This window comes from Nematostella vectensis, chromosome 1 (genome assembly GCF_932526225.1).
Source record: "Nematostella vectensis chromosome 1, jaNemVect1.1, whole genome shotgun sequence".
Taxonomy (NCBI): Eukaryota; Metazoa; Cnidaria; class Anthozoa; order Actiniaria; family Edwardsiidae; genus Nematostella; species Nematostella vectensis.
Genome location: NC_064034.1, coordinates 4,032,475 through 4,059,100, shown reverse-complemented (window position 1 = coordinate 4,059,100; position 26,626 = coordinate 4,032,475). Strand labels below are relative to the sequence as shown.

At 43.4% G+C, this 26,626-nt stretch overlaps 2 protein-coding genes and 1 long non-coding RNA gene across 3 annotated transcripts; 1 reads left to right on the top strand and 2 right to left on the bottom strand.

Moving 5' to 3' along the window:
• Window positions 1–530: 530 nt before the first annotated feature.
• Window positions 531–14,670, bottom strand: LOC5517169. The gene is made up of 18 exons (XM_001637090.3): window positions 14,539–14,670; window positions 10,279–10,336; window positions 9,283–9,570; window positions 9,176–9,200; window positions 8,160–8,539; window positions 8,046–8,091; window positions 7,568–7,801; window positions 7,091–7,248; window positions 6,936–7,013; window positions 5,583–6,490; window positions 5,135–5,446; window positions 4,689–4,912; window positions 4,287–4,392; window positions 4,015–4,185; window positions 3,780–3,914; window positions 3,193–3,327; window positions 2,475–2,678; window positions 531–1,928 (listed from the first exon to the last, which is right to left on the bottom strand). The coding sequence occupies exons 1-18, from the start codon at window positions 14,635–14,637 to the stop codon at window positions 1,281–1,283; spliced, it is 4,209 nt and encodes a 1,402-aa protein (XP_001637140.3). The 5' UTR covers window positions 14,638–14,670; the 3' UTR covers window positions 531–1,280.
• Window positions 14,592–20,825, top strand: LOC125568230. The gene is made up of 2 exons (XR_007312157.1): window positions 14,592–14,714; window positions 20,344–20,825. It is a non-coding gene; the product is annotated as an uncharacterized LOC125568230 (long non-coding RNA).
• On the bottom strand, window positions 20,824–26,548 carry LOC5517108. Its single transcript, XM_048729730.1, has 6 exons — window positions 26,467–26,548; window positions 26,278–26,399; window positions 25,784–25,925; window positions 25,574–25,683; window positions 22,894–24,057; window positions 20,824–22,275 (listed from the first exon to the last, which is right to left on the bottom strand). Exons 1-6 carry the CDS (start codon window positions 26,503–26,505, stop codon window positions 21,999–22,001), a joined length of 1,854 nt encoding a protein of 617 aa, XP_048585687.1. The 5' UTR covers window positions 26,506–26,548; the 3' UTR covers window positions 20,824–21,998.
• Window positions 26,549–26,626: the final 78 nt, after the last annotated feature.

Sequence of the window (26,626 nt, the reverse complement as noted above, 5' to 3'; positions counted from 1 at the left end):
TACAAGTGCAATAAGTTAACGAAATTTCCTAAACGCTTTAAATGATTGTGACGACTTGTGTGTCAATTTCAAAGAACCACTGAAGGAGTCAGATCAAAAGAATCTGTGCACTTCTGGTATACCTTCGTAAAACCAGCTACGGGCAATAACTAAATATTGTCTACACTATCTTACACTATTCACAGTATTCATAGTGAGTTTACACTGAAATACGAACCACTAAAATAGACTGAAGAATCGGTGCGTGAACTGCTAGTATACCTTCGTTAAACTACTACAAGCAATATGTAACGGAACTATAAATCATTCATAATACGTTTACATGTACACGCCTATGGGCTTACTGCTCTCGCGAGGGGCCAGCGTTTTTTTCATAGTGGTAATTGCACACCGTACTATTACAAAGTATGGGTTGATAGCATGCTTCCTTGTTGGTCTATATTTCGCGGGCACTTAATTTTGCGAAACAGTTTCCATAAAACTCACATGAAAATCTTGCCGTTTGGAATAATAAAGACTCTAGTGCCACGTAGCTTAAAACTTCAACCTTTATTTGAACTTGAGTGAACTCGTATAACTAATTATACATATCGGTTATCGTAGCTGCTACGTACATTCACAAGATTTTCTCTATGGAAAACGCAACAAAATTTATGAAAAATACTCGAGGTACTGCAAAGGTGCAAGCCTGGACATCCATCGCTTAGTTTAGAAGGGCTAGCGATGACAGCAGAACTGCCGCGGTGCGTGTGGTCGGCAAAAAGGAACAACATTAGCGCGTGTTGCACCGAACGGCGTCTCCATCAAGACACGCGAGAGACCTATTACGCTAATGGCCCTATAATAGCACAAGCTTGATGACCGTTCTTCAGGGTGGTCTAGGGTTATCATCTCTTGATTACATTTTAATGAGCTAACGGCTAAGTGTGCCTGCGCTGCAGGGTGGTCTAGGCTATAACGACTGGGAGTGAAAAATTTGTTAATAACCAATTACTTGCTGTTTTCTTGACTGGGCAGTAATTCGTGTTTAAAGTTTACTCGATAAATACTATATGACACACGAGTCTAGGTCCTGTTTATATCCGTGCACTTCATTTGTGTATTTACAACGAAACAATAAAAATATACACATCCTCTGGTTGAGTCATAATTAGTCTTCCTTGATAAGCATCTCTCGCTATTCAGGGCCCCTCTTGAAAATTCTGCTCCTCAAAGGGCTTTCCGGAAAAATTCCCTGGGTCTGTTACCACAGTAACGTAAAAGAGCTTGTTCACGTCACGTCACTGGAACGATTTCTTAGGTCTATTTCCATAGTAACGTGAGTGATTTTTGTTTCCGTACCATGTGACTGCGTATCGCGCCACCTCGGAGGCGAGATGAGTGAAGGCATCTAGTCTAAGTTTTAGCCCTTTCAATCGGTGCCGCTGGCCGAATATTGTACAGTCGAAGGTGGTGTCTACATGCACGTTCATCAAGTTGTGTAGCGTCGCGTGCGCCTCGAATGATATGCCGTGAATCTGGAAGATGGAGCCAGTGATGAAGAGCTGTGCTTGTTTGACCCACTTGAGACTGCGCTCCAGGTCCTGCAGGGTACGCGCCGCGTCTCTGTACGCCTTACAACTGCCATTCAGCTTAACACCAATCACATCGCAGATCATCTTACACGTGCCGTTGCTGTCATGGCAACCGTCAAAGAGTGCCCGCTGACAGAGTGTCTGTAGGCTCCGTCCAGAGTTATGGGGTTGTTCGCGTGAGCACGTGGCTACGATTGCGCGGCAGTTTGGTCTGTCGAGGCACGCCCCGCACACGCGTTTCGCCGTCTTGAGACAAGGTTTCAGCCGCCTCTTTGCCTCTCCTTCCGCATTTTTTAGCTGGGATTTCTCTTTTTCTAGCATGAATACGACGTGTTTGGACGCCAATCGGGTGAGCTGGAAATAAAAAACAAACAACATGTTAATCCCGTTAGAATATTTCTACAAGTGCGCTGCCCACGAGAATAAGTCGCTCACAACACGTCATAAGCCAAACTAACTAAAGATCAGTCAGATAAGAGAGAGAAACATCGGCATCCAAGCACCGCTTCCAACAAAACAAGTCCAACTACCTCGCCTTGTATCCAGGTGATTAATAAAAATGCAAGGCGTAATAATGAGAGGGCCAAAGACTCTTCCTTATCGATTGCCCTTTGCAAAAACCTATACCCTTCCTATAATGCATAGTGCAGAGAGAGAGAGAGAGAGAGAGGGAGAGAGAGAGAGAGAGACAGACAGACAGACAGACAGACAGACAGACAGACAGACAGACAGACAGACAGACAGACAGACAGACAGAGACAGAGAAGCGTGTAAGCTGGGAGGAGAGCACGCGCGATTGGGATGGGAACGGAAAGCCTGACACAGGTTTCCCTCGCCCAGACCCAATATCGCGCGCTCTTTCTACCTCGCCTGGTACTCTGGTTATTTATTACATGTTACCTTCGAGAGGCCATTGCGGAAGATGATGCGTGCCTGTAGATGCGTGGCGTTTATATGGCGGCTGTAGTTTGACGACATGTACAGGTACGCCTTGATGGACTTATGAAGGTCTGCAACCATCTTGATTTGTGTGCCCTCTCGCGTAACCAACACTCGAATCTCGTCAAAGACACCGAAGATACGCGCGTATCCGTCAATATGGGCCTGCGAAAAGAGCGTTGTTATGTCTCTAGGCACTAAGGGGAACACTTTATCTGTCCAATGACCGTCTGCCTAGCAAACGTAATTACAATAATTGTGGGTATGATTTCATTAGCAAATGTGATTTAAAACAAGTAATATAAATATGGAATGTAACAAACATTTAAAAGTCACTAGCGTAAAGAGTGATCAAGAAATTTATACAGAAAAAATGGGTTGGCCCTTCTTCCTACTGGAACCGGCCAGAAAAACGCATGCTTCGCAGGTTATAGTCAAAAGTGTAGACACCTCGATGGAACAACTTCTCAGGTTTGTGTCCAAGAAGATGGGTATAATATCCCTAGTCGCCATGTGTAAGTTATAGTTTCCTTATAAGACTTAGCGCAATCGTACTCTTTATGACTTCCTACATCGATTACTGTGGGGGTATCTGTAATCGACTTTGCTTAGTTTTCTTGACCATAGCAACAGTAAGTCAACAACTGAAATATCGAGCAACGTATTTGACCACACCCACCTGTAGGAAGGGCGTGGGGTCTATGCGAGTCTTGAGGTAGAGCTTGGGGCCGTATCGGCGGTCGAACGTCTTCAGAGGGGTAGCGTCATCAACACCGACAATGTCATCACCGGTCACATCAGAGTCGATGACAAACTATGTTTTTGCAATTGTAAAAAGCAGTCTTCTCAATAAGCCCGCTATTTTACCCTCCAAATAATTATGTTATGCAAAGCATCCATTTATATAAGCTGATTCAGACAAAAAGCTGGGTTATAATTAAAAATAATTTTTTGTCGACCAAGTACCTAAATTCAATCGTAAATAGTTAAGCGCCTGTCTGATGTATGTATTTGCTGAAGACTACCCCCCTATTTCAGTTTTATACTGCTACGGGATGAATAATTTATTTACTCATTCATTCTATTTCTATTTTCGTAAGTCTCCTTGCAAAAATAGTGGTATGGTTAGATTATCTAACAATTAGTCCCCTTATATACTGTGTTTAACACATCTACAGTGTGAAAAATAGCAAATGAGAAGGGCTGAGTTAAAAGTGCCCCCAAATAAAAATTTCGTTACCTTGAGAGAGATCAGTGATTTCTTACCTCGTTTGGCAGCAGCGTGACAGAAGCGTCGGACTCGACTCCGAGCACGCTCATCCTCCCCACCAGGGATAGGCCAGACTGCACTAGGGGACCCCCCTCGGGTCGCAAGTCTTGTGGGACCTTAGCGACGGATACCTATAGACCATAAGAACATCATGAATGTGTGGATTTACAGGAGGCCGCTATAACGACTACGGCAAAAACCCCGTCCTCCATACCCCGGGTGCTTTATTACCGTAAGTCCTTCTGGGAAGCCTATGTCTCCGAGTGCCGCTGGTAGCCTGATCTGAATATTGCAGGCGCGCAGAAGCTGTTGTAGCGTCAAAGACTGTACTTTCCCATAGAAGAAGTGCTCGGCCACATTCTCGGAGAGCCCAAGATGTGCGTATCCGGAGATACAACTTGTCTGCAAAACAAAATATTCTCGTTAAAATACGCTATTATGGAGGAAACGCAAAATGATCAGATTAACACAGAGTACAAAATATCAAGCAATGTTCGAAGTACCCTGTCTTTGTGATGATTTTGACACCCGACTCCAAACTCGAACACGGCATCTGTGGTGACGGTAGCGTCCACCTGGGAGCTCATGGTGTCAGTGGGCGCGGAAAACCTGCGACATCCACAGGGAAGCATTTCAAGCAGAGATAAACTTGGGAAACATTGCCTCTGGTACCTGGTGTAGGTACATCCATCCACGACTCTCATTATATGTCTAACGCCTCCCAATCTCTAACAATCCTCCCTGTGTCACATAACTCTCATATCTCACTCTCCCTCCCTCATCACATTTGTTCCTTTTGCCCTCTAATGACAGTCAGGTTATCCATTTAGCCCCCCCCCCCCTTCCCCCCCCCCCCCCCCCCCACACACACACATGAGCCCCCTTTCGTCACGCAGCAGTTCTACCTGACACTGAGGTTCTTGACGGTGAGGAATGTCACGCCAAATGCGTCACGCCACTCATGAGCGCTGCTGAACTTGCCACCAAGCCTGGACGAGATGCCATCATACTCCAGCTGACCGACGAACTGCAGGCTCTTCAGGGGATTGTGAGATACCCGGATGTTGCCGTGCACGTTGAATGTCAAGTAGGGAAGAACATCAAGCAAGGTCATGTTGCCGTACATCACCTTGAACGGATATGTGTCAATCATTAGGCATTGTCAACGGACAGGCGTCAATCACCGGGAACGGTCAACAGACAGGTGTAAATCACCGGGAACGGTCAATATGCAGGTTTACTAACCACCGATTACGGGCAACAGATAGGTGTCAATCATCAGGTACGATCATTAGACAGGTTTCAATCATTGACAGACAGGTGGCGTCACTCCGAGGTGATCTTTACCCACCTTCAGGGTAATCTCTGCCGACTCGTATGCCACCAAAGCGTCCTGGGACACTTTATCCAACGCGACGTTGATTGAAACTCGATCCTGATTGGCTGACATGGTTGTTGTAAAGCGGCTTCCGCGGCCAAACACAACCAGCAGAAGCTGACATAGTCTGCTACTGTCGCAGGCGCTAGGGAGTTTACTGCGAGACACTATGGTGAGCCCGCGAGGCAGCGACCCCACAAGGGCTGTGGACAGCGGTTTGGTGGACAACTGGATGCGCGGATGGAAGGACGGACTGATAGCAGAAGTGGAAACCAGCACGCCGACCTGTTTTTGATTTGAAAATAGGTAAATATCAGGGCAGACACTAGTGTGATTTTGAAACGCGCAGAGAGTCTGTTCCACCACCTCTCTCCTTGTCTGATACATCTCAGAAAGTCTCTAATAATATTGTCAAACTTACCGTAGAGTCAGTAAAACTTTCGATGAAATCCAAATAAGGCAGATTGAGGCCAGTAAACGTCTCCAGTGCTTCGTTGAAGGTCAGCTGCTTACTGGTCAAACCGGCTACAAACAGGTTTGACTGGTGGTGCCTACCGGCATAGAACTCGAGGTTAATTGGCCGCGCGTCCCTGTAAATGTACATGTAGGACAATCCAGCAAAACGCACAGAAACGTGCTTATCCACGTGCGCATCGATCGATGGTTTCATCAGGCGCATGACGAGTAGTTCCGAACGCTTTATCGCCTTAAAGAGCATGCTAGAAGGCATAGCTACACCGAACACACGCTCAATAGAGTCGATATCCAGGGGCGAGGAGGAATTCCCCGTGATCCTAAGCGGACCTTTCTTCGTGCGCGTCACCTCCACCACGAATACCGTCTCGCAAAGTTTGAACGTTCCACGTGCGATAAATGACCCATCCAAAGATCCATTCGCCAGAGTCTGCTTATAATAGAATTTGACGTCATGGAGGTCGATCTTAGCGTGCGCATGGTAAACAGCGGCTGACCCGAGAGGTACAAGTATGGCGATCTCGCCTCGGCTCTGTGTGACTTCCAGCCCGGGAACTAGGGTGGAGTCGGGGGGTCGCACCATGCGAGGGAGGAGACTAGATGTGCGGTAGGGGCTCCACCCTTGCACTAAGGAGCCGAGGACCATTCGTGCGCGGATGCAGTACCGAATCGTTCCATCTTGTGACCTTGATAACGAAACGTGGCCCTTGTTGATGTCACTCTGAACGTGTGAGAGAAGGCGCTGTACTCCAATTGGAAAAGCTATTCCAGCAGCAGCGGTAAATACGGATTTCGAGGCGCGACCACAGGAGTAGGAATTGTTGACGATGGGATGTACCATGGGGAACATAGCGTCTAAAGAAAATAAAGCATCTTTAGGTAGTGAAAGGTAACACGCGATCCAAAGGGTAACATAAATATGATATTAAAGGCGCGACCACAAAAGTAGGAATTGTTGAGAATGGGATGTACCATGGGGAACATAGCGTCTAAATAAATGAATTTCTTACTGGAGATAAAGACACGATCTAGGGGTGACAGAAATATAGTTATGGCGTGGTGTATAGGTTAGATTCATGTTACAAATGAGAGAATTGGCATTCATTAATCAATTACAGAAGTCAAGATGGTGGAAGTTATTTATCAAGGTGCAAAGTTTGCCTCATATCATGTCCGGTAAGTGCGCAAAAATTTTGTCCGGTAAGTGCGCGCATATCTTGTCGGGTAAGTGAGCAAATATCTTGTCCGGTAAGTGTGCGAATATCTTGTCCGGGAAGTGAGCGAAAAGAAATGCACTTACTGTTCTTTCGGGCACGCATGAGGAATGAGGAGCAGCGACCAAACCCGTTTGCGCCTGAGACCAGTCGAGATTTGTTTACTGTGGAGAACAAACAGAAAATCAGTTCACTTTGCTCTAGCCCTCTTAGCTAAAGTCCACATCAGAGCACTACTCACCTCGGAGAGCAAAGCCAAGGTCCAAGCAAGGACCGTGGCCATTTTTGTTGTTGGTAAGTCTCTCACAAGTCGGTAGGACGTGACTATCTTCCTGGAACAGTCCAGCAAAACGAAACTCCTTGGAACAGACACTGCCCTTCAGAATCTCGCACTGGGCCCTGAGGAGAACAAGGGCGGTCCCCTTTCACATTAAGCAAAAACGATGGGAGATCAAATCGACTCAAACGGCGAGTGGGGGATGTTTTGTCCAGCTTGGATTAATTGGATTAAGTTACCGCAACCTCGGACCTACTATTAAATCCGCATGGAATGGGTTGCCTATCACGCATTATTTTCATTCGTGGAGCCACCCCCTTTAATAACTTAGCGTCTAATTTGCTCCAATGGTGAGTATTACAATTAAAATTTTCAAATTCCTCTTTGTGAAACCCAACCATAAGTATAGAGTCCCTACCACAAGGAAAGAGTATATCTTACTTGCAGATGTAGATGGGTCGTTGGATGGCGTTCTTGGTGCACGGCGGAAAGAGATGATAGCAGAGAGCTTTCGTAAGATGTTTGCCGCATTTGGGTGAGATGTAGCCATCTAATCGCGTGAGTGTCCTTAGCAAATCATGCTCTAGTGAGGCCACTCGCCTGCTATCCATAGCTATCAGTTGACCAGGTTCATAGAACGACTTACACACACTACCAGTGTACTGCATACACGTGCTGTGCAATCGTGGAAATAGCAGGGATTAGGAAAATCTCCTGGTGGTCTGTTACGAATTGCGCGCTCCTAACTGCCTAAGCTAATAATGGTCTTTGAGTAATCTAGTTTTCGTTTACAGCTCGCGGGATATGGTATACAACGACTTTTAAGTCGATTAGAAAAACAATCGCAATATCTAATTGTAAATCAACAGGTGTGATGCGTTTTTGTGATGAAAATCGTGTAATATAAACACAATGTCACCTTGGTGGGTTGCTTTGAAGTGGGGTTTGTTTCGGCTTTCTTCGCTCTAAAAAATAAAGCTATAAGTACCACTCAAGAACATAGCGCAAATTGTATAACGCGACCAGAACTCACCAAACACGTGAACACAGCCTGATGGCTTGTGACCTTTGCCCGCTGCTGGCAGGTCCCCACACGTGACAATCTTGCGAAGCTGAACACGAAAAGCGCGCGAAATCTTCAACTCGCGTCGGCACCACTTCACCTGCAAACTCAAGCAGTCTTCCCGGCATACCCTGCGTGGTGGGTTACTAGCTCGCGCAGAGCATGCTGGGAAATGTAAGCGGCAAAGATAAGGAAGAAGGTGCTTACGACAGGAGTGACTGAGAGCGTAGGTGTGCAGCAATGTATTGTGGGTCTGGCGTAACTTGTACTCTGTCTGATGCTGATCCCGGCCAGGGAGAATGTGCACGAACGATGTCAATTCACACAGGGATCCCGTATACACCTCACACCTATAAAGGGGTTGATGTTATTACAACAGCTGTGATTTCATGAAATAATCAAGTCAAGTGTCATACACATAACAGTGGCTATAATATCATCTGCACCACCACCACCATCATCATCGTCATGATCATCACTGACTCCATAATCATCACCACCATCCTCACTGTCATCAAAATCATAACTACCCATCATCATCACTGTCATCATAATCATAACTACCCACCACCATCACTGTCATCATAATCATCACCCCCACCATCATCACACATCATAATAATCACCACCACCATCATCACACATCATAATCATCATCACCCACCATCATCACTGTCATCATAATCATCACCACCATCATCATCATTATCATCATAATCATCACCACCATCATCATCACTGTAATCATAATCATCACCACCACCATCATCACTGTCATCATAATCATCACCACCATCATCATCATTATCATCATTACTATCAACACCATTAACATCATTGCCATCTATGTCAAGAGCATGATTATATCACCACCCCGGTTAACATTACTATTACAACATTCGCTTGCCATCACTACCACCACCATTATCATGATATCACTATCTTATCCGCAACTATCGAAATGAACTATTCCGAACATCACTTACCCACTTTTAGACATTTTTCCTGTTTCTGAAATAAAAAACAAAGTCACAAAATGAGCGAGGTCTATTTATCGATAATTATCTACCTCAGTAGCTATTCCACCTTTTACCTCTGACGTTTAGATAGGCTTTGGCAGACAGCTTGGTTCCATGCGAGTTTTTCGCAAGACACTGGTAGTGACCGGCGTCACGCAGCTGCGCGTTCCTTATGCGCAGCCGCGAACCTAATGCAGTGTGACGTACGCGTACGTGGTGAGATTGCGTGACGGTCACGCCATCTTTCCTCCACTTGATGCGCGGTTTGGGTACGCCGTACGCTCGGCAGCGGAACGCCACAACTTCACCCACAACCACTGTGCGGTTACTGATCGAGGTGATGACGTCAGGGTTATCTCGACCTGAGCGGGATAAAACAAGTGATAAATGGGGGGGTATGGCCTGGCTATAATGGAAAACAATGTATGCACCCCCTTCCCATCCCCCCCCCCCAAAAAAAAAGCTCTCCTGGTCAATCTCAATAAAACATAAAAGCCTTGAACGTCAACATCCAGCAGAGTAAGAACAACAAGTCAAGGCAAAGATTCACTACCCACAATTCCATTGATGCCTAGTCACGTGCGGACCATTGAGTGATCGCCTAAAGCGCTTTGCCAAAAAACTCCACAAGACGAGAGTCTTAAAATAAAGCTCACGTACGAGGATTCTCGGAATATGTTCTAACACGGCCCAGCCAGCTAGAGAGAGGGATTTTTTTGGTGCGTGCATTGTCGTCTCCACGAGTTGACTTGAATGTCACGTGTCAGCACAGAGAATGAGACCCTATGCCGTTGTAGTCAGCTCAAGAGGTAAAGGTGTCCAAGGTCATATGAGAAATGGGACGGAAGACTTCTAGAATAAAGTTTTCACTACTATCGCAAATCTAGAATAAGCGATGAAAAAATACGACTTCGAGGTGGTCTTTCCCATTCTCGTGATATGTGGCTAATAACGAAGCACGGAAGAGCCCGAAAACGTTATTATTGTATAACGATATCATGCAAACGTTTTAAAGTGTGTAATATTTGTGAACATGTATTGCGTGTAAAAACAGAGGAGTAAAAGCATACCTGCCGGCATATTCAATGCCAGGCCCCTGTAGGGTCGAGAAGAAACACGACCATCACCCTGAGTAGAAAACAAATTATAGTCAAGACGCGAGCTACGGCCCGTGCTATGCTACTGTAGAGCGCAAAACAGGAGAATTTGGGGGGAGGGGGTCAGGACGGACGTGGCTGCGCCCACACGCACCCAGTCGTAGGTCCTGAATTACTTTTGCAAAGACGATGGAGGCGCGCGAAATCAGTAGAGCAAGCAAGGCATGTAAGTAAGCGTAGCATCTGAGTGAGCAATAGTCGTTAACAAGAGTCGGTAGCAGCTTCAAACCACTGTCACTGCTCGAGTGGCTCGTGCACATACATGCTTTGCCACCCAAGACGAGAGCGCATTAATCACCGCCACAAGGTTACTTCCCTCCCCCCACCCCCGTACCGAGCGCCCGCTTGCTTAGCGGATGGCTTGCGGTTTCACGCGCTTGTCCCTCCACACCGCGCAGAAAACGCCAGCGGCGATCATGCGATTACTTTCTAATCCTATATAACGCGAGTGATGGACAGCTGTCACTCAAATACCATCCGGGTTAAGAGTCACGCCATGAAAGGTTACGTGAAGTAATTTAGAAATACGCATGCGCGTTTGACGATTGCGCAGAGGGACACTTCGTCTCCTGCCGAGGTGATCCTCCCATCTACACTCATCCTTCCATCTACACTCATAAACAACAAGAGCTCCTGAGGGCATTGGGCTCGCAAATAAACAACCTCAGCCCACCATGATATTCGTACAATGAAATAACCAGAGTAGCAATGCAAATATGTGTGCATTCCAAAATTTTATGGTGGAGTTCCTTTATGGAGAAGCTGGAGAGAACTCGTTTTTTCCTCGTAACCAGGTGCCAAGGTATTCTGGGAATGTTTGGCTGGTACTACTGCACTAGTTCTATATCAAGAAGACAGTGGCTGAAAAAAACCTTTAAGGACTGACATTTTTTCGTACTTTCTTTGACTTTAAGCTAAATCCCATGCAAAGTTCCACTAAGACTCAAGGCTTTAGCCTGCTGCGAGAATTGACGTGTATTTTTCGTCGCCTGCGTGTGATCCGTGGGGGGTCCCATAGAGCTGTACATCACTACACCACCTTCCCACCGGGCCATCACAGTAGGACGGCTTTCAAATAGCTAAATATACACGATTACTGTGAATAGACCAAACATATATTCACGTAGGTACGATTAAGGTCCGACATGTGTCTTGACAGTGTTTTGTTCGCCACAGCCCTAAAACTTTCCCATGGGAGTAAAACTCGGCACCCAAAGAGCAAATAACAGGCTGTCTTCGTTATCATTGTCAGTTTATTTTTTTCAATAAAAGTTTGAGCTGGAGGCGGAAGGATTTCGAATGTCTGAGACAGTAATGCAGTTCTAGAAAATTCCCTGTCTCGAACCAGATGAGTCTGACTGGCCCCAGGGCAGCTAGCCGAGCGAAGCTTATTACGAGTGTGTACAACAGCTCCTCGCCCGTGGGCAATGCTACATTTTACACTAACCCATAGACACTTAAAATTCCATTACACTCGCCTGCCACGACGAGCATCCGACGGAATCTGTCAGCGGCGAATTGCAATCGCCACTGCTCACGGCGGGGCCCCGGGTCGAGTGAGTACGTCCCCAATCTCGCTATTCCGTTAACAGTCTCGAAATTTTACTACCATTTAAGGTGAAATACCAGATATTAAATTTAATAGCCCTTATTCAAAACCCCTCCCAATAACCAAACGACTCACGGCATTAAAGAATTGAAATCATCATTAAAAATCTCCCTAGTTTCACATCACTGATAAGGTCAAATTCGCACCCTTGCTTTATTGGTTTATCAAGCAACTGTTACAATTTCAACTATTTCCTCAAAAGGCGCTAACTTGATTCAGTAGAGCTAGATCAACAACAACATTTGCATTACAAGTATGCGAGTGGCTGAGTGGGTGTGAGCTTTGTTATCGCGTCAATCGGGGCTGTCGGGGACGTCTTCCGTTCATGCAAGGGCTTCGTTTGAGACTTGTTATAATCATGTCTCTTGAACATGAAATCTTGGATGAGTGCACGCGTTGAGACCTTCCGTTATCAAGATTTCTTTTGAAAAAACATTGCGATATTGGGTACAAAAACAAAGGAGAATGTTCGTCACAAATGCTTCTGAAAGTTTCGAGAGGTTGTTTTGAGCGTTTATTATTTGAACAAATCATACTTGGCGGTTAAAGGGCAGAGGCGACATGACTTCCTCTAGGAGTCAATTGATGAAGGAACAAGACGTTAGATAAGCTAATCACCGATCGGTGAAAAGGGAAATTTAAGTGTCACATGTAACCACATTCAGAGTTGAGTGCTTATGATAAAACCGCCCTTCCGATCTGAATGCGTGTTCTCATTGAAAAAGATTAAACATCCTGATAAAATAAAAAGCACAATAAACAGGACGGCACGATGTAGCGATGTAGCATGTAGCGGCACGATGAATGTTGTCGGTGAATAAGTAAAAAGTATATGCAAAATAAAATAACAAGTGGTATTTTTTGGCGCCTATTTTTGTATCAAATAGAGCTGGGAATCCACCCTCTTACCAACTGCGTTTATCTGAATGCCTAAGACAGTAGAATCGTACTTCAAAGCTATTTTCTCTGCTGCGCAATCAAATATCTGTATGTGGAATTTGTAGAGTTGGGTTTATGTCGGTTCGCCAGACAGGAAAACCATGTTTTTTATAACAAGGAGGAAATCTCAAAACTTGAAGAGATAAAGGAAACCATAGATAGTAGATAAACATGAAGAACAACAAAAACGCCTCCTAGATCAACAAGCACTGGCAATTAGACTAAGTGTTTACTTTAACTCTCAAGACAATGCGGAGCTGGGGATGAGCGAATTTAAGTTCTCGAAAGAAGGTTGCGAGGAGCAATGCCTTTACGGCACTACAACTAAAGTTGACTTAAAAACTTGAAAAATAGTGATTAAAATTATCTCCATCTCTCTTTAAAGCGGGATTTTAGCTTCGCGATATCAGTTCAAGTTGTCAATCAATCAAACAAATGCCTGCTAGTTTCTCTTACAAGTCAAAACGCCCTCCAACCATCAAGCCTCTCTTTCCAAGTGACCTGATGCGGCTAACACTTGTCCTTCATATGTTCTCTATTAATACAATGATTTTGCGGACGGAGAGCGCTATGGTTTGTGGCCCAGTCCGGCGGTATAAGATGATGAGGTCCGGGTGTAAGCGGGGCGGTCGTGACGAAAAGCTGCCGCCAACATAAGAGTGAGTCATGAAGACTCGTGAGATCCAACTAATGCACTCTGCGCTTTTTCAAATATCGATATTAGCACGATTAAATCTACTCGCCACACAGGTCGCCATTTGGGGCTTATAACTAGAATATTCGTTTGACAAATCCAAGTGACAGGATAGTTGTCGTGTATGTCGTCTTCATGCTTGCACCTTCTATATTGTCGTGCCCCGGACCAATCATTCGAAGGGACGATTAACTTCACGGCTTCGCGACGCAGAGAAGTCTCTAGCATAAATATCGACTGTGACCGCTTGCGCACGTTGTTGGCGATCACAAACAAATAAGATATTCTTCACGATATACTAGATATTGTTCCTTCAGAACCCTTCCGGTAGACAAGAATATTAGAAATGAACATGCGCTCTGAGTTCAAACAGTAGCCAATATAAATGCTCCAAAAACTACGCAAAGGGTTAAGATGCACCATGTAGGAAAAAGCAAGATAGTACAGGGCCATATGTCCTACTAAGACAAAAACTCTGGTATTTCATCTATGTTACGTGTTCAACATTAGCTTGAGGCGTGTTCTAACTCTTGAGGGTATAAGTGCTTTAGAACATTGGATATACCGAGACCTTTATTATTATAATGCCTAAAATGTTCATAAGAAAATTGGATATTTTTTTTTAATTCTATTTTACCGCAAGTATAAGCGCAACCCACCTCTAAAAACAGTTTATGTTATGGCATTGGCATAGTAAATTATTCATTTATATCGAGGTTAACTCTAAGAGAAAAGCGAGTAATTCACAACACTTTAGTATTGTCAACGTTTTGCTCATGTCCTTTTGCTAGCGTCCTTCTTGCGAAACTAAGGACTTCTGTGGTTCGTTAACCGCTGCGCCAACCAGCCTATGGCTTACGTATTTCAATAAGGTTAACCTTACTGGGGAATTCCCACTACGATCCAACGACAGAATACTACTAAGTCTTACCTTTCTCTCTGCGGCTGGGGATGACTGAACGCTCAAACATTGGGCTAACAGGAGGCACACTATCCCACCAATACAGAGAAGCGCGTGCCGGAGATTCATATCTGAAGCCGTACCGTCGCTTGCTTGCGAACTGAGAGCCTATGTGTTGGGTTTGGCTATGGGTCTTGACTTTTCAGGTATGTTAGGTGGTCGACCTCAGCTAAGCACTCGCACACGCTATGCTCGAGCTACAAGATTCTGTTCTGACTCGAAAAGCAACGCGCTAAAATATCGCTGAGCGGGGAAATCGTGCTTATTTACGCAGTCACTCAGACCACACACGGCGAGTGTCGAATGTCACCTCCGAAATGATGGAGGGTGGTGTAGTGGCTACGACCCGTGCGAGCTGCTGGGACTGGGAGACTGGAGTCTTAGCCGGGTTTGCACGCTTCCTTGTGGAAGTTAACCATATGGAGTCTACCATTGAATCCGAGGCACCGTTTCTCTACCTCGCCACATCAAACAATGGCGCGCAGATCGCGTACTACGCGATAAGGGTGACAGCAGTCCTCAAATTATGAGATACACTACAGCAATGTTCAGCAATTACTGTTTGGGGAGCTTTAAAAACAAAAGTGGCTTGTTAGAAGACATCAAGCAAAACGGGAAGGGGAATGAGTTTAGCCAATCTTAATTGGGATCTTTTTGGAGAAGAAAGGATTATTTTCTTGAGAAATAATTAACAAAATAACCAGATTTTAGCGGATGCCAGTGATGCGCTTACCAAAATGGTGTGAATCGACTTGAGCATGCCTTGCGAGATTATAACACTCGCGCGCTTACAAAACCAAACAACAACAAAAAAGACGAGACAAGGGGTGAGAAAACTGCACACGCGGATAACAAAAGTCACCACGCGTAATCGTAAAAGTTCAGCGAGCTTATCAAATACGCGCTTACAAGTCACACTTGTTTTGAATAAGGCGCTTGTGTTGTTACAATTCAGTACATTCAAATGCTACGGTCGCTCTGGCTCCTACTTTACGAGAACAAAAATGCGACTCATCAAGACGAGCACGTGACGTCAGTCTATCGATAAATGAGAGCCACTTGTCGGTGCGCACATTTCCTAAAAGGAAAGATGAGCCGTGCTAGAGATGAGATCGCCAGTCGCGTGTAAGACTATATACCAATTGCCGTTGTTTTTCTTTGGAATTGCAACTAATATCGTGAATTTATTAAAGACGGAAAAGGGGACCTAAAAAGATTTTAAAGTTTCATATAGGCTTATCTGGAAGAATATTGTAGAGCTCGTTTTGGTCATGATATTGGTGGACTTTGCCCTAAGAGTATAGTATTTTGTAATACTTTTTATCATTTGTTGAGGACGGGTGCGTAGCTAGCTCTTAGAGAGCACTATCTTATCGCCGATCTGATCATAATGACTAATCTTTCTCAGATGATAGATTGATGCCTACATTGCTTATATTTCTGTGGGAAAACCCGGTTATAGACGTAGATCGTTAACATACCAATGCCAGAGTCTAATTAGGGAGATACCTGGGCCTATTGGCTTGGTAATGCCCTCGTATAACACTGATATAACGAGACCTCGCAGTATCGCATACATGATATTATCTCCTTTTAGAAATGTAAACAATATTTTAAAATACACTGTACAGAGATGTTTTACAGAGATGCTTTCATTAATCAATTTGGCTGCAGGAATTTCCCTAATGTATATCTCCAATGGCAAAGTGTTGTTCTTGCGGCATCTAGCCATCCTTACTCGTCCCGTCCCCTCCCCCCTAAGTACTCGATGACAGAGTGGCCCGTAATAGTGCTTTTTCCATTGTTCGATGTTGTGGACTTGTGGTTTTTGCGAAGATTTTTAGACACAGCGTCATCGCTTTGCTAATTGTATGTCAATTAGGTGACATCTGGAAAAGCGATTTCTCGCAAATAACTGCAGTTCAGACTGCTCGGGTAAAGCGAGGTGCTATTATAAACTGCCGTGCGTTAATCAGGCCCTGCTCCCACACCCTACAGTCATAAACACTTTGCCATAGTATTTTAATGTCCGGTAGGTCCGGTATTTCTGTTCCACGTTTGGGTCATCTATTGTATATAATAACACACCGTAAAAATCAAATGATACCAGCACCTTGGCCGAAGCTTTGGACGTTTTATTTGGTTATAAAGTTTCGGTAACACTCGAAAGAGTCAATAAGTGACAAGAGATGATAATACGATCAAAGACGTCCCATCTGGCAAGATGAGCGAACTCGTAACACAGAGCTTTTAAGGTCTGCTCTTGGTCTGTCGATCATTACCGTGCAACTTATCCTCAGCTTATTTTCTCATTATGAGATTGTTTCGAAGACGATCTCAGGGGGACGCTACGTTCTTGGCAAATTGTCTACAAAAAGCCTTTCATCAAGCTCGTATTGTTCGCTAGGGGAACTTACTTCACATGCTGGGAAGGAATGGGGAATAAATGAGGGTCGACTGTGACCAGGGCGCGGGGGGTTCCGGGTGTCTAACACTATTCATTCATCCTCCATATCAAGCGTAGGAATTTTATAAGACTTCACACGCTTAACTCTTAAACTTCTCCCCCTCATTCGCACTTGTATTCCAGCTACAGATTAGCGTTAGAGGGACTCTGCCAGTGAATGTGATACACTGTAGTGCTAGGGAAGGCTGAACCCTGGGGCGCTGTACACCAGCGTGAGTCGAGGTCAGTTTAACCCCCGTAGAGAGCTTTCCACTTAATGCGGAGCGTGAATTGGGCCCGATAACTGACGCTGCAATACTTGTCAATCGATTTGGAATGATCAATAGGCAAGTTAATAAAAACCCTGGGAGAGAACACAGCTCAAGGGGTTGGTACCCCTCGAGTCACGAGTCCGTGTATCTAGTCTTTTAAAAGGGGTTGGTAATCTCGCACGGAACCCTCAAATCTATATTTAGTACTTGGTTGCCTTCTCAGGGTGTGGTCTCACACATAAGCATTATACTTTGTGCAAGTGTTTCGCCGTATAATAATAAAGGTACATCAATGACCCGCTAATCGGTGGTACCAATGCTTGTGTTCACCAGCCTTGTGTCCCTCTTTACAGGTTACTTTGTCTCCAGGCTCTGTTTATCGCCGGGACCTCTTTAGCACCCACGGTACGTTTTGGTTAGGATGTCTAGGATGAAATCCTTATTTGAGCCTCTATTGGCTGAAACGAAGTTTTCCGTTTGTCAGTTTAGGATTGTGCTACCTAGGGATGAAATTATATCTTTCCGAAAGTGGCAAGAAAATGCATTGGGAGGAAGGGGCGTTTATTCATAATTGATAGGAGGGAGACAAAGGTTAAGATGAGTATAATCCCTTTTCCTGGAGTAATTGGTTGTTGCTCAAACTAAAGGAAATTTTCCCTCCACCGGAAGTAGGTATCCGGCAGATATCCTCGATGTTTCCAACAGTAGAATAGTATGACCTTTGCTTAATGTCTGTACCCATGATAATAAACGAGGACTCGTCTTTCTCGTGGGAAAATGAACAAATTGCTCAGTAACAGTTATTCGCGATTTCCGGCCTTCCGTTCATAACAACAGCGAAAAACAGTAACACGAATAATAAAAAGTACTAACACTGATCGAGCATTGCGCCATAATGAGCACTCTCTGGGTTTTCAGTGTGCAATATCTTTGTTACCACTTCAGTTTTATTGGTTCATTCAAACAGAAATAATACGAGAGGATAGCTTTGAACTATTAAATAACAGCATCATATCGGGTGATAGTTTCTTCCGTCAATTGATTACGAACTTCTAGTTCCGATCTGACCCTAGCAATTTTCTCAAGAGAATGAGGAGGCGATGCCAGAAAAATACCAGTTCAAATATAAGGGAGGGACCGGGACTTTACAAGAGGGTCATTTCCGTCTTCTTTCCTTTTCTTCTTTGTTTCTCTTTCTAATCGGCCTATGCATTTAATCAAAATCTAGCGACTTTAAGAGCAATATTTCTAGCATATTTTCTGTTTTTCTTTTTCCAGACAATTCGTCATTTGAGCAATTGATTCAATTGCTCATTAAACTGTCTCTTACAATAGATTCTTGATTGCAGAAAGAAAAGCTGAACCACACGAGGGGAGGGTCCAAACAAAAATGCACAACCCTAAGCAAGAACTGTCCAGATGCGAGGATGTTACTAAAACGGGGAAAAGGAGCGGGGAACAGGGAGCGGGGAACAGGGATAGTAACATACCAGATGCGAGAACAGAAGACATTTACTAGAAAAAGCTTTATCCCCTCATTTACGGGGGAGGGGGGCGCTGGGCATCATGGGAAGCAAGAAACATTACCGCTGGTCACGTGCCGGCACACGAGGTTACTTCCTATCAGTCTACGCATGGGTCATTCTGTAACAATGATACAAATATACACGCGCAATTATTTTTAAGCTCTGTGGGTCACATCTTCGCATCTTGTTATTTCATCATATTTTCATGCAATTTCTAATCTTTCACAGTGTTTCATTTTCGCGCAATTAAGAAAAGCGTGGGAATAAATGTAGCGCGAGAGTTGACACGTTTACAGAAGCATCTTGGTGTGTTTAGACTCTTTCAATATCACAGTGTTATGCAAGCAAAATCGCAAGTGGCTACAGAGATGACTTGAATTATTTGCATGGTACTCGAAGTTAACAATTTTCTTTAGCCAAAACAGGTATCTTGACTTTTCATCGAACAAATTTCCTCCCTTTACATTAGGGAGAGTATAACCCTTTGGCTTGATTTCCTCCCTTTACATTAGGGAGAGTACAACCCTTTGGCTTGATTTCCTCCCTTCACATTAGGAAGAGTGCAACCCTTTGGCTTGATTGGAAGCTCTTGTCAGAAAAAAAAATGAAAATGGCAATTTTCTTCCGGCAGACATAACGTGTGTATAACAGGTTTTTTATGCACCCGCGGGAAAGATAACCTTAGGAATTGGCGTCTTTTTTTCAGGTTCTACATTCGAACATGGATCGTGGAAAATAGAATTCAGCAAAGGTGAAACGCAATTGGGTCTCGTCCAAGGTTTTTATTTTGTTATTGTTGTGCTTTTATTATGTTTCTAGCCAGTTAAAAGAGAAACCAGGACTAGCGAGTAAAGATGTGATTTTAAAGGGCAAATCAACCCTTTTGTAAATGCAAATTCTTCATCTTCCTTCTTCCCCATTTCGGTTAAGGTATAGATTACACACGGAAAATTGAGTATCAAAAACTAGACCACCAAAAGCCTTCTGACGACAGACTGTTATTGCATACGAGATATTGCTATTGAAGCGGCGACCTTAGGGGCTAATCAGTGCTAAATCTGTATCCAAACTTAACCGGGTATACACGCGTCTAGCTTTGGCCTCTTTCATCACACCACACTTCAGCCACCGGCCGCCGCGTGTACAGCAAAACCATCCCCTCGCCTCTCGTTAAGATGAAGGTCAAAGCGACTCTGGTGGTCGCAGAAGCTGTGCTTTCAGTTCCGCAATAACGGCGAATTCTATTAGACGGGAGTTTCGTAAATTAACATGCGAGTCTTGCATAGTATGCATTGCAGAAAACGCGTAAAATTTTCTTAAAATTCTGCTCATTTGTGTTGGTGCAAGCAGCAAACTAAGGCATGTGCAGGGGACGCGGGAGGGTCCGCTTGCGTTCGGTGCGGCAATACACGACGCGCCATTCCTTAATCATAAAAGAAAATTCATTCATTATCATCAATTTTACTGCACAAGTAGTTTAAGATGGCAGTTAGTAATTAACTTAATAACCTCAACCTTTTTTATCTTCAAGCACACTCTAGCAGTACCCACATGGAAAGGAATGCAGTATGCATGGCTAGGATGACCGTGCGGCGCCGGGAGTATGAGCTGAAGTGCGCACGATGACAAGGCTGGGTGTGTCGCAGACGCCAGATATGCCAGCAATTCGCGACAAGAACTGCAGAAAATCGCAGTCATGTTATGTAACTATATCGGCAAGACAGAAATAGAGCAAACCTAAACTATGGAGACATAATCTCCGCAACTGGGCAAGAAATGCAAAAATAGAACGCAGTTACCAAAGGTAGCCGACGAGAATGGGGCATGACCTATAAGAACATTGAATTAAAACAACTAACAGCAACTCGTGTAATGTCGGAATCATTTCCATCTTCGATAGCCTCCCTGTTAACCTATTGCCCTTGACAACCTTTTAAAAGTTCCAACGAAAAACAAATGGTCGGGCAGAACTATAACATAACATTATGAAGACAAAATAAATAGTTTCATATCGGTTTTGTACTCTTTATTACAAGATTCCATGCTATATTTTTGGCTTGGATGAATATGTGTTTTTCCCTGCATGTGCTTTGTGGGACTGTTCCCCATGTGTGTAACTTAACATGTCTGTAACACATGTGGGACAGCGTATTGTATTAATAACCAGACGTAATTAGTAGCCGGATTAATTTAAGTACCATAATAGGCAATTTGATTACTTAATCCAATTTATAGCAGATTGTCCGATCGACGTCCGAAATACATTCACCACCGAAAAGAAATTTCAAATATCACGGTGCCGGGAAGAGAAGTCATATCAAAATTCTTTCTCATTGAACACATCTTAGTGTAAAAAGGGGTATACCATATTATTACAAGCTACATCATGACTAGGATAGGTAGAGTATGCCATACACAGCACGAAAATCCATATTTACGCACCTTTACGCATGTGCGTAAAGGCTGACATACATTTACACATTTACGCATCTTTGCCTGCCGCGTAAAGGTTGATAAACATTTACGTATGTTTACGTTCTGCGTAAAGATCGCGTTAAGGGTTATAAAGATTTACGCATCTTTACATTCTGCGTAAAGATCGCGTAAAGGGTGATAAACATAAGAAATTTGTTTTAATGTTTAGAACTCCCCTCATTTCGAAAAATATACCTTACCCAGCATTGCTTGATGCCTTAGAAATATAAATATATAATGCGTAAAGGTCACGTAAAGCTTATAAATACGTCGTCTTTACGCATGGCGTAAAGGTCACGTAAAGCTTAAAAATTCGTCGTCTTTACGCATGGCGTAAAGGTTACCTAAAGATTGAGTAAAGGCACACGTTTACGTAACCTTTACGTCCCGCTTGAAGGTCGCATAAACAGTATACTTACGCCGTCTTTACGCAGTACCGTAAAGACTACGTAAATACAACATTTACGCAAAACGTAATGGTTGCGTAAAAATGCGTAAATGTCGTCTATATGCAATCTTTACGCGACCCTACGCACGCATAAATTTGGATTTTCGTGCTGTGTATCATCACAAGCTATACCATGACTAGGATAGGTAGAGAATGCCATACTATAACAAGCTACATCATGACTAGGATAGGTAGAGTAGGCCATGTATCATTACAAGCTACATCATGACTAGGAAAGGTAGAGTATACCATACTATAACAAGCTACATCATGACTAGGATAGGTAGAAAGGGGTGTGCCACGTACTTGAGCGATTTCCCAGTGAACACTGTGTGGTTTGAGAGAACTCGGACCTGGGATTGGAACCCTGTTGGGATGGACTTGCTGTTCCGTAATGTGTTCGCTTCTAGTGCGGCAGAATTTGTCTTTGCAAAGGAGGCACCTTTGGGATGATCTGTAATTTTCATGCGGTTTAGAGTCCTTACTTCTCCATTCCTGATATTCCAAGTAAACACAAACCCTGTAGTGTGCAGTGAAGGGCTGAGAAAGAAGATTGTCATTATCAGCAATCACTGCAACTACTGGACTGCTTGCAGTCCCTTGTTTGGCTCACATCCATTAGGACATGGGCAAGTCAGCATGCAAGCACACTGCATTCAACAAAGGTTTGATTCATGTATAACAGATGGACACCAACTGCAACCTGTCTACACTAACATTCCCCCTAAACCACCATTATTATTATCATCATCATCATCATCATCATCATCATCATCATCATCATCATCATCATCATCATCATCATCATCATCATCATCATCATCGTCATCATAATCATCATTATTATTAGCATTATCATTATAATCATCATCATAATCATCATTTCCCATCTTCAATTTCAATTTCCATCTTCATCATCTCTACATATCAACAGCTATACTAACCATTGTCATTACTATCATCACCCTTTTACTGGTTGGGAAGGTTTAATCACATTTTTTGTCTTTGTCTTCATGATGTGTATCATTTTTGCCTTGTTGTTTACATTTTTCTCTGTCTGGTTTTGACTGATAATTTTTACTAATTTTTAAACATCTAAAGATTTTGTTTTTTTTACCACCCCCGCCCTCCCCTATAATGGTCCACCCCTAACAATACCTTGGGCTAATGGAGAGTTTGTGGTGAAAGGTGCTCTGTCTTTGCTTAGCATACACCAGAATCCTTGCCACTAGTATGACACACCCACTTTCTGGACACACATCAGCAATCTGGACATCATAGTCCTGCAAAGACTTGAAAAGTTGCCTCAACTCCTCATGGGAATGTATCAGCAAATTGATTGCTTGCTCTATGTCTAAAGAAGCTTTACAAAGTACTGTGGTATGTGTGAAGTCCTTAGCATCTTCGCAGCTAAAAGCTCGAATACAAGGGCATCCAGTGACTGATACATGTAGATCATTTAGATAAGAATGAGACTGCACTCTCTCGTTGCCCAAATCGTAAGGCAGAGGCTGAACAGCAAGAAAAGCATATTGAGTCAATGTTGCAGCGGTGACATCACCTGCACCACTATCCAAAGATAACCTTCTTGGTGAATGAACAGATGATTCTGATGATGTTTCATCTGATGGCTCCTCACACTTGCTTGAAGGCGAACCAAAGCTATCTGATTGCTGCTGTCCAGCCAATGTTAATGTCTTTTTGCACTCAAAGGAAGACTCCCCAAGAACAAGACAAGCTCCAGGCTGCTCCATGGGAACATTATTATTACTACAATTTGCACAATTTTGACACAAACCGCATTGGTTATGCAACAAGTCTTTGAGTTTTTCTACTGATGTGGAATGGTTACCATCTTGACACAAACACTCACTGGGCATCTGGGAGCTAGTACCATGTTTATCACTGGATTCAGCATCCAGTACCCTCTCTAAATTATCACAAAATAAATCTCTTGGTTTTGAATCCATGCTTGTACTTTTGTCTTTCTCATTGGTTGAGTTGTTGGCTAAGCATACAGATCCACCTTCTTGATCTCTCTGAAAATTATTCACAGTATCATTAATTTCCATGCGGTTTGAGCAAGCTTCCATCTTGAGGGCGACAACATGATCCCCCATATTAAGTAGCACCATCCCAGGCAGCTTGAGGCTTACAGATGGCAACACAACAGGGTGGGGTGGCAAAACCTCGTACGACAAGCTGATGCTTATTTCATGCTCTATACACACATCAGGCTGCTTGCAGAGGCGGGGCGTGGAGGATGGAACAGTACATATGGTGACGTAATGTAAGCTAGCCTCAGAGCGGCTGCTGGTTATGCTGAAAGATAGATAATACAAGTTCAATTATTTTTCTCTAAACTTGTTTGTTTGCAGTCTACATTTCCTATTGTTTTCATTTCATATCTGTTTTTATGTACTGTTGCTGAATTTTTTTTATCTGTGTCAGCCATTGCTAACTGCACATTGCTTGATAAGCACAATAGGGACAAATATTGTATTCAAAGATTAACCCATTGCCTCCTGGCTATTTTTGAGCTGAATTTACAAAAAAAACAGACTGAAAACAGATACCTCCCCCCCTATTCTGAGTTTTATACAGCCCGTCAAAGTCAAACACAGCTGCACCTAGTCAGCGGTATCCAAGCTTTCCAACAGTGCTTTGCGGTCCCCACTTTTAATCCCTCGTCGTTGTGCTGAAGCCAGCACAAGTTGATGGTTGCTTGTATTTTTCATCAAAAATACAGCTATAAGCATATTAGGAGAGTGTCTCAGGACTTCATGAAGTCTTTTGGGGCATAATTGAGTGCTTTGCTCATGGATATTTGCAAGCAAAGGTGGATTCATGATGATTTTTTCTTGTTTGGCTTTGCCTGGATGAGAAAATAAATTTCTAATGAATCACCACAGCTCTCCTAAATGCTGTCTTTTCTGAAACCAAATTGATTCCAAAATTGTTTACACTGCTATTCTGGGTCTGTATGACCTGGAATTGATTTTTTTGGCTTCGGGGTGAAAAGACTTATATTTAACCATCTGACTTTGGGGAGAGGAGTGTTGACTGGCCCTCCCCTCGTGAATTTTTCCCTGGATCTCGCAGAATGCTTTTCGATCCGTAAAGGCATCTTCGTGGTTTTACAAGCCTTCAAGGAGTGGACATTGTGTTTTGAGGCCATGGAAATGAACCTGGAGGATCAGAATAAAGGTATCTATTTGAGTCTTGAGCTGTGTTTGCTGATCTCTCTCCCTTCTATTGTATTTTGAGCGTTTTATTGAGAGGGGTGATTCTGCTTTTCTTTCCTTGTTCGATTTGAAATTTGTCAAAGAACCTGTGCTATTATTTGGCTTAAGAGTAGTTGCCAACACCTTGGTTGGATGCATACCTTCAAGACCATTTATCCCTTAGACTGATGCCTGAGTATCTTCATCTTGTTGTGTTCAGTTTGCATTTATGATTTTTTTGGGTTGTGGGTATTCCCAAAGCCGGTACAGGCTGGTTGAGGAGTCAATGTGTTTATGGAGTTTAGCATAAAAATTAACAGGGCATCGGCAACTACCATATCCTTGCAGTTTTATTCCAGGGTTCAAAATAGCAGCTGAATCCTGGCGATAGCCAGCTGTTTCCTGTCTTTGCTAGCTCTTCTCATATTTTGAGTATGCAGGCTTTTTTTCCCTACCAAAATCCAGAAAGACGGCAAAATCTAGCAGATTTGAAAAAGGTAATTTTAAACCTTGTATTCATTGCTCACCTTTGAAATTATCAATTTGTGTTGATTTTTTTTCTTAGCTGTAAGATGTTTTATATCAGTTTTTCAATCATTTTAACATAGGCCTACCTCCTCCCCCATATGACCATGTACTTTTGGTCAAGACTTTCAGCTGCTAGAATATGCAAGTCATTGGTAACTGGTAGACATGGTTGAGTGAACAATGGCGCACTGGATACCTGTAGAAAATAAACATCCACAAAGCTAAAAATAGATTCTTCAATCCTTATGGTATGGTGGTTTATAAAGCTCTTTGAAAAGCAAAATCCAGTGATTTACCTTTATTAGTTTTCTTCTAAATGAAAATCTCCACCAGTGTAATGAGTAGCGGTAATGTGGCATGTCCATTGAATCAGTGTCAATGATCAACTGGTATGATATGAGGTACTGACCGTCTTTAGAAAACCCAAGCACAACATGTCTGATATAGAAAGAAACAATTTTCATAAGGAAAGTAATACTGAAATATAAAGTATTCCATACTATGGTCCATATCTATTTTTTTCTTTTTCCTTCCTTTTGATGGTATAGTGTTGTTCAAAATCATGCAATGCCTTTTAGCTCAATAATCTCAATGATTGCTAACTGCATTTATTTCCCTTGCTAGTTGGTAACTTATGGGTTACAAAGCAACAAGGAAAATAGTGTTGACTGTGTTTGAATAGGATCGATTGAATCTAAGACTGACCAATCTGAAAATTACATTATACTCTCATATAGTAAAGCGAGCACTGATCTTGATGAACGTTCTTTTGGGAAGTTGTGTGACCTACCCATTTTGCAGTTCCCCCGTTTCGTCAAGGATCCCTTTGAAAGGGACACAGCATCTTTGAGGATACTTTTCAAACATATTGACCGGTTTTGAATGAGGAACATATCGAAGACTTCCATGAATCTTTAAAGCAATATGAAGTGTTAGTATTCTAGAAGTACCTGTGAGGAAAACGTTATCTAAACGGTACCTCTCGCAAGACTACTTTCCTCAAAACGCCTGCCGCCATTTTTCAAATTTCCGCTACAATCTCGAGCCCCTGTGGGATGCCTGTGGATTTCCGCGCGCGACCGTCAAGACTAACCGGATCTCAGCGGATACTACTAATCGGATTGCGCGTGGGCATACTC

Excerpts from the sequence above, each read along its gene's own strand:
- LOC5517169 (XM_001637090.3), bottom strand. The coding sequence starts at position 14,637 with ATGAATCTCCGGCACGCGCTTCTCTGTATTGGTGGGATAGTGTGCCTC. Across the intron at positions 9,201-9,282 it reads AGCCTATCTAAACGTCAGAG|AAACAGGAAAAATGTCTAAA; the intron begins GTAAAAGGTGGA and ends TTTTTATTTCAG. Across the intron at positions 3,915-4,014 it reads GCTTCCCAGAAGGACTTACG|GTATCCGTCGCTAAGGTCCC; the intron begins GTAATAAAGCAC and ends TATGGTCTATAG.
- LOC5517108 (XM_048729730.1), bottom strand. The coding sequence starts at position 26,505 with ATGGCGGCAGGCGTTTTGAGGAAAGTAGTCTTGCGAGAG. Across the intron at positions 25,926-26,277 it reads ACGGGGGAACTGCAAAATGG|ACATGTTGTGCTTGGGTTTT; the intron begins GTAGGTCACACA and ends TTTCTATATCAG. Across the intron at positions 24,058-25,573 it reads ATGGTCATATGGGGGAGGAG|CATAACCAGCAGCCGCTCTG; the intron begins GTAGGCCTATGT and ends TCTATCTTTCAG.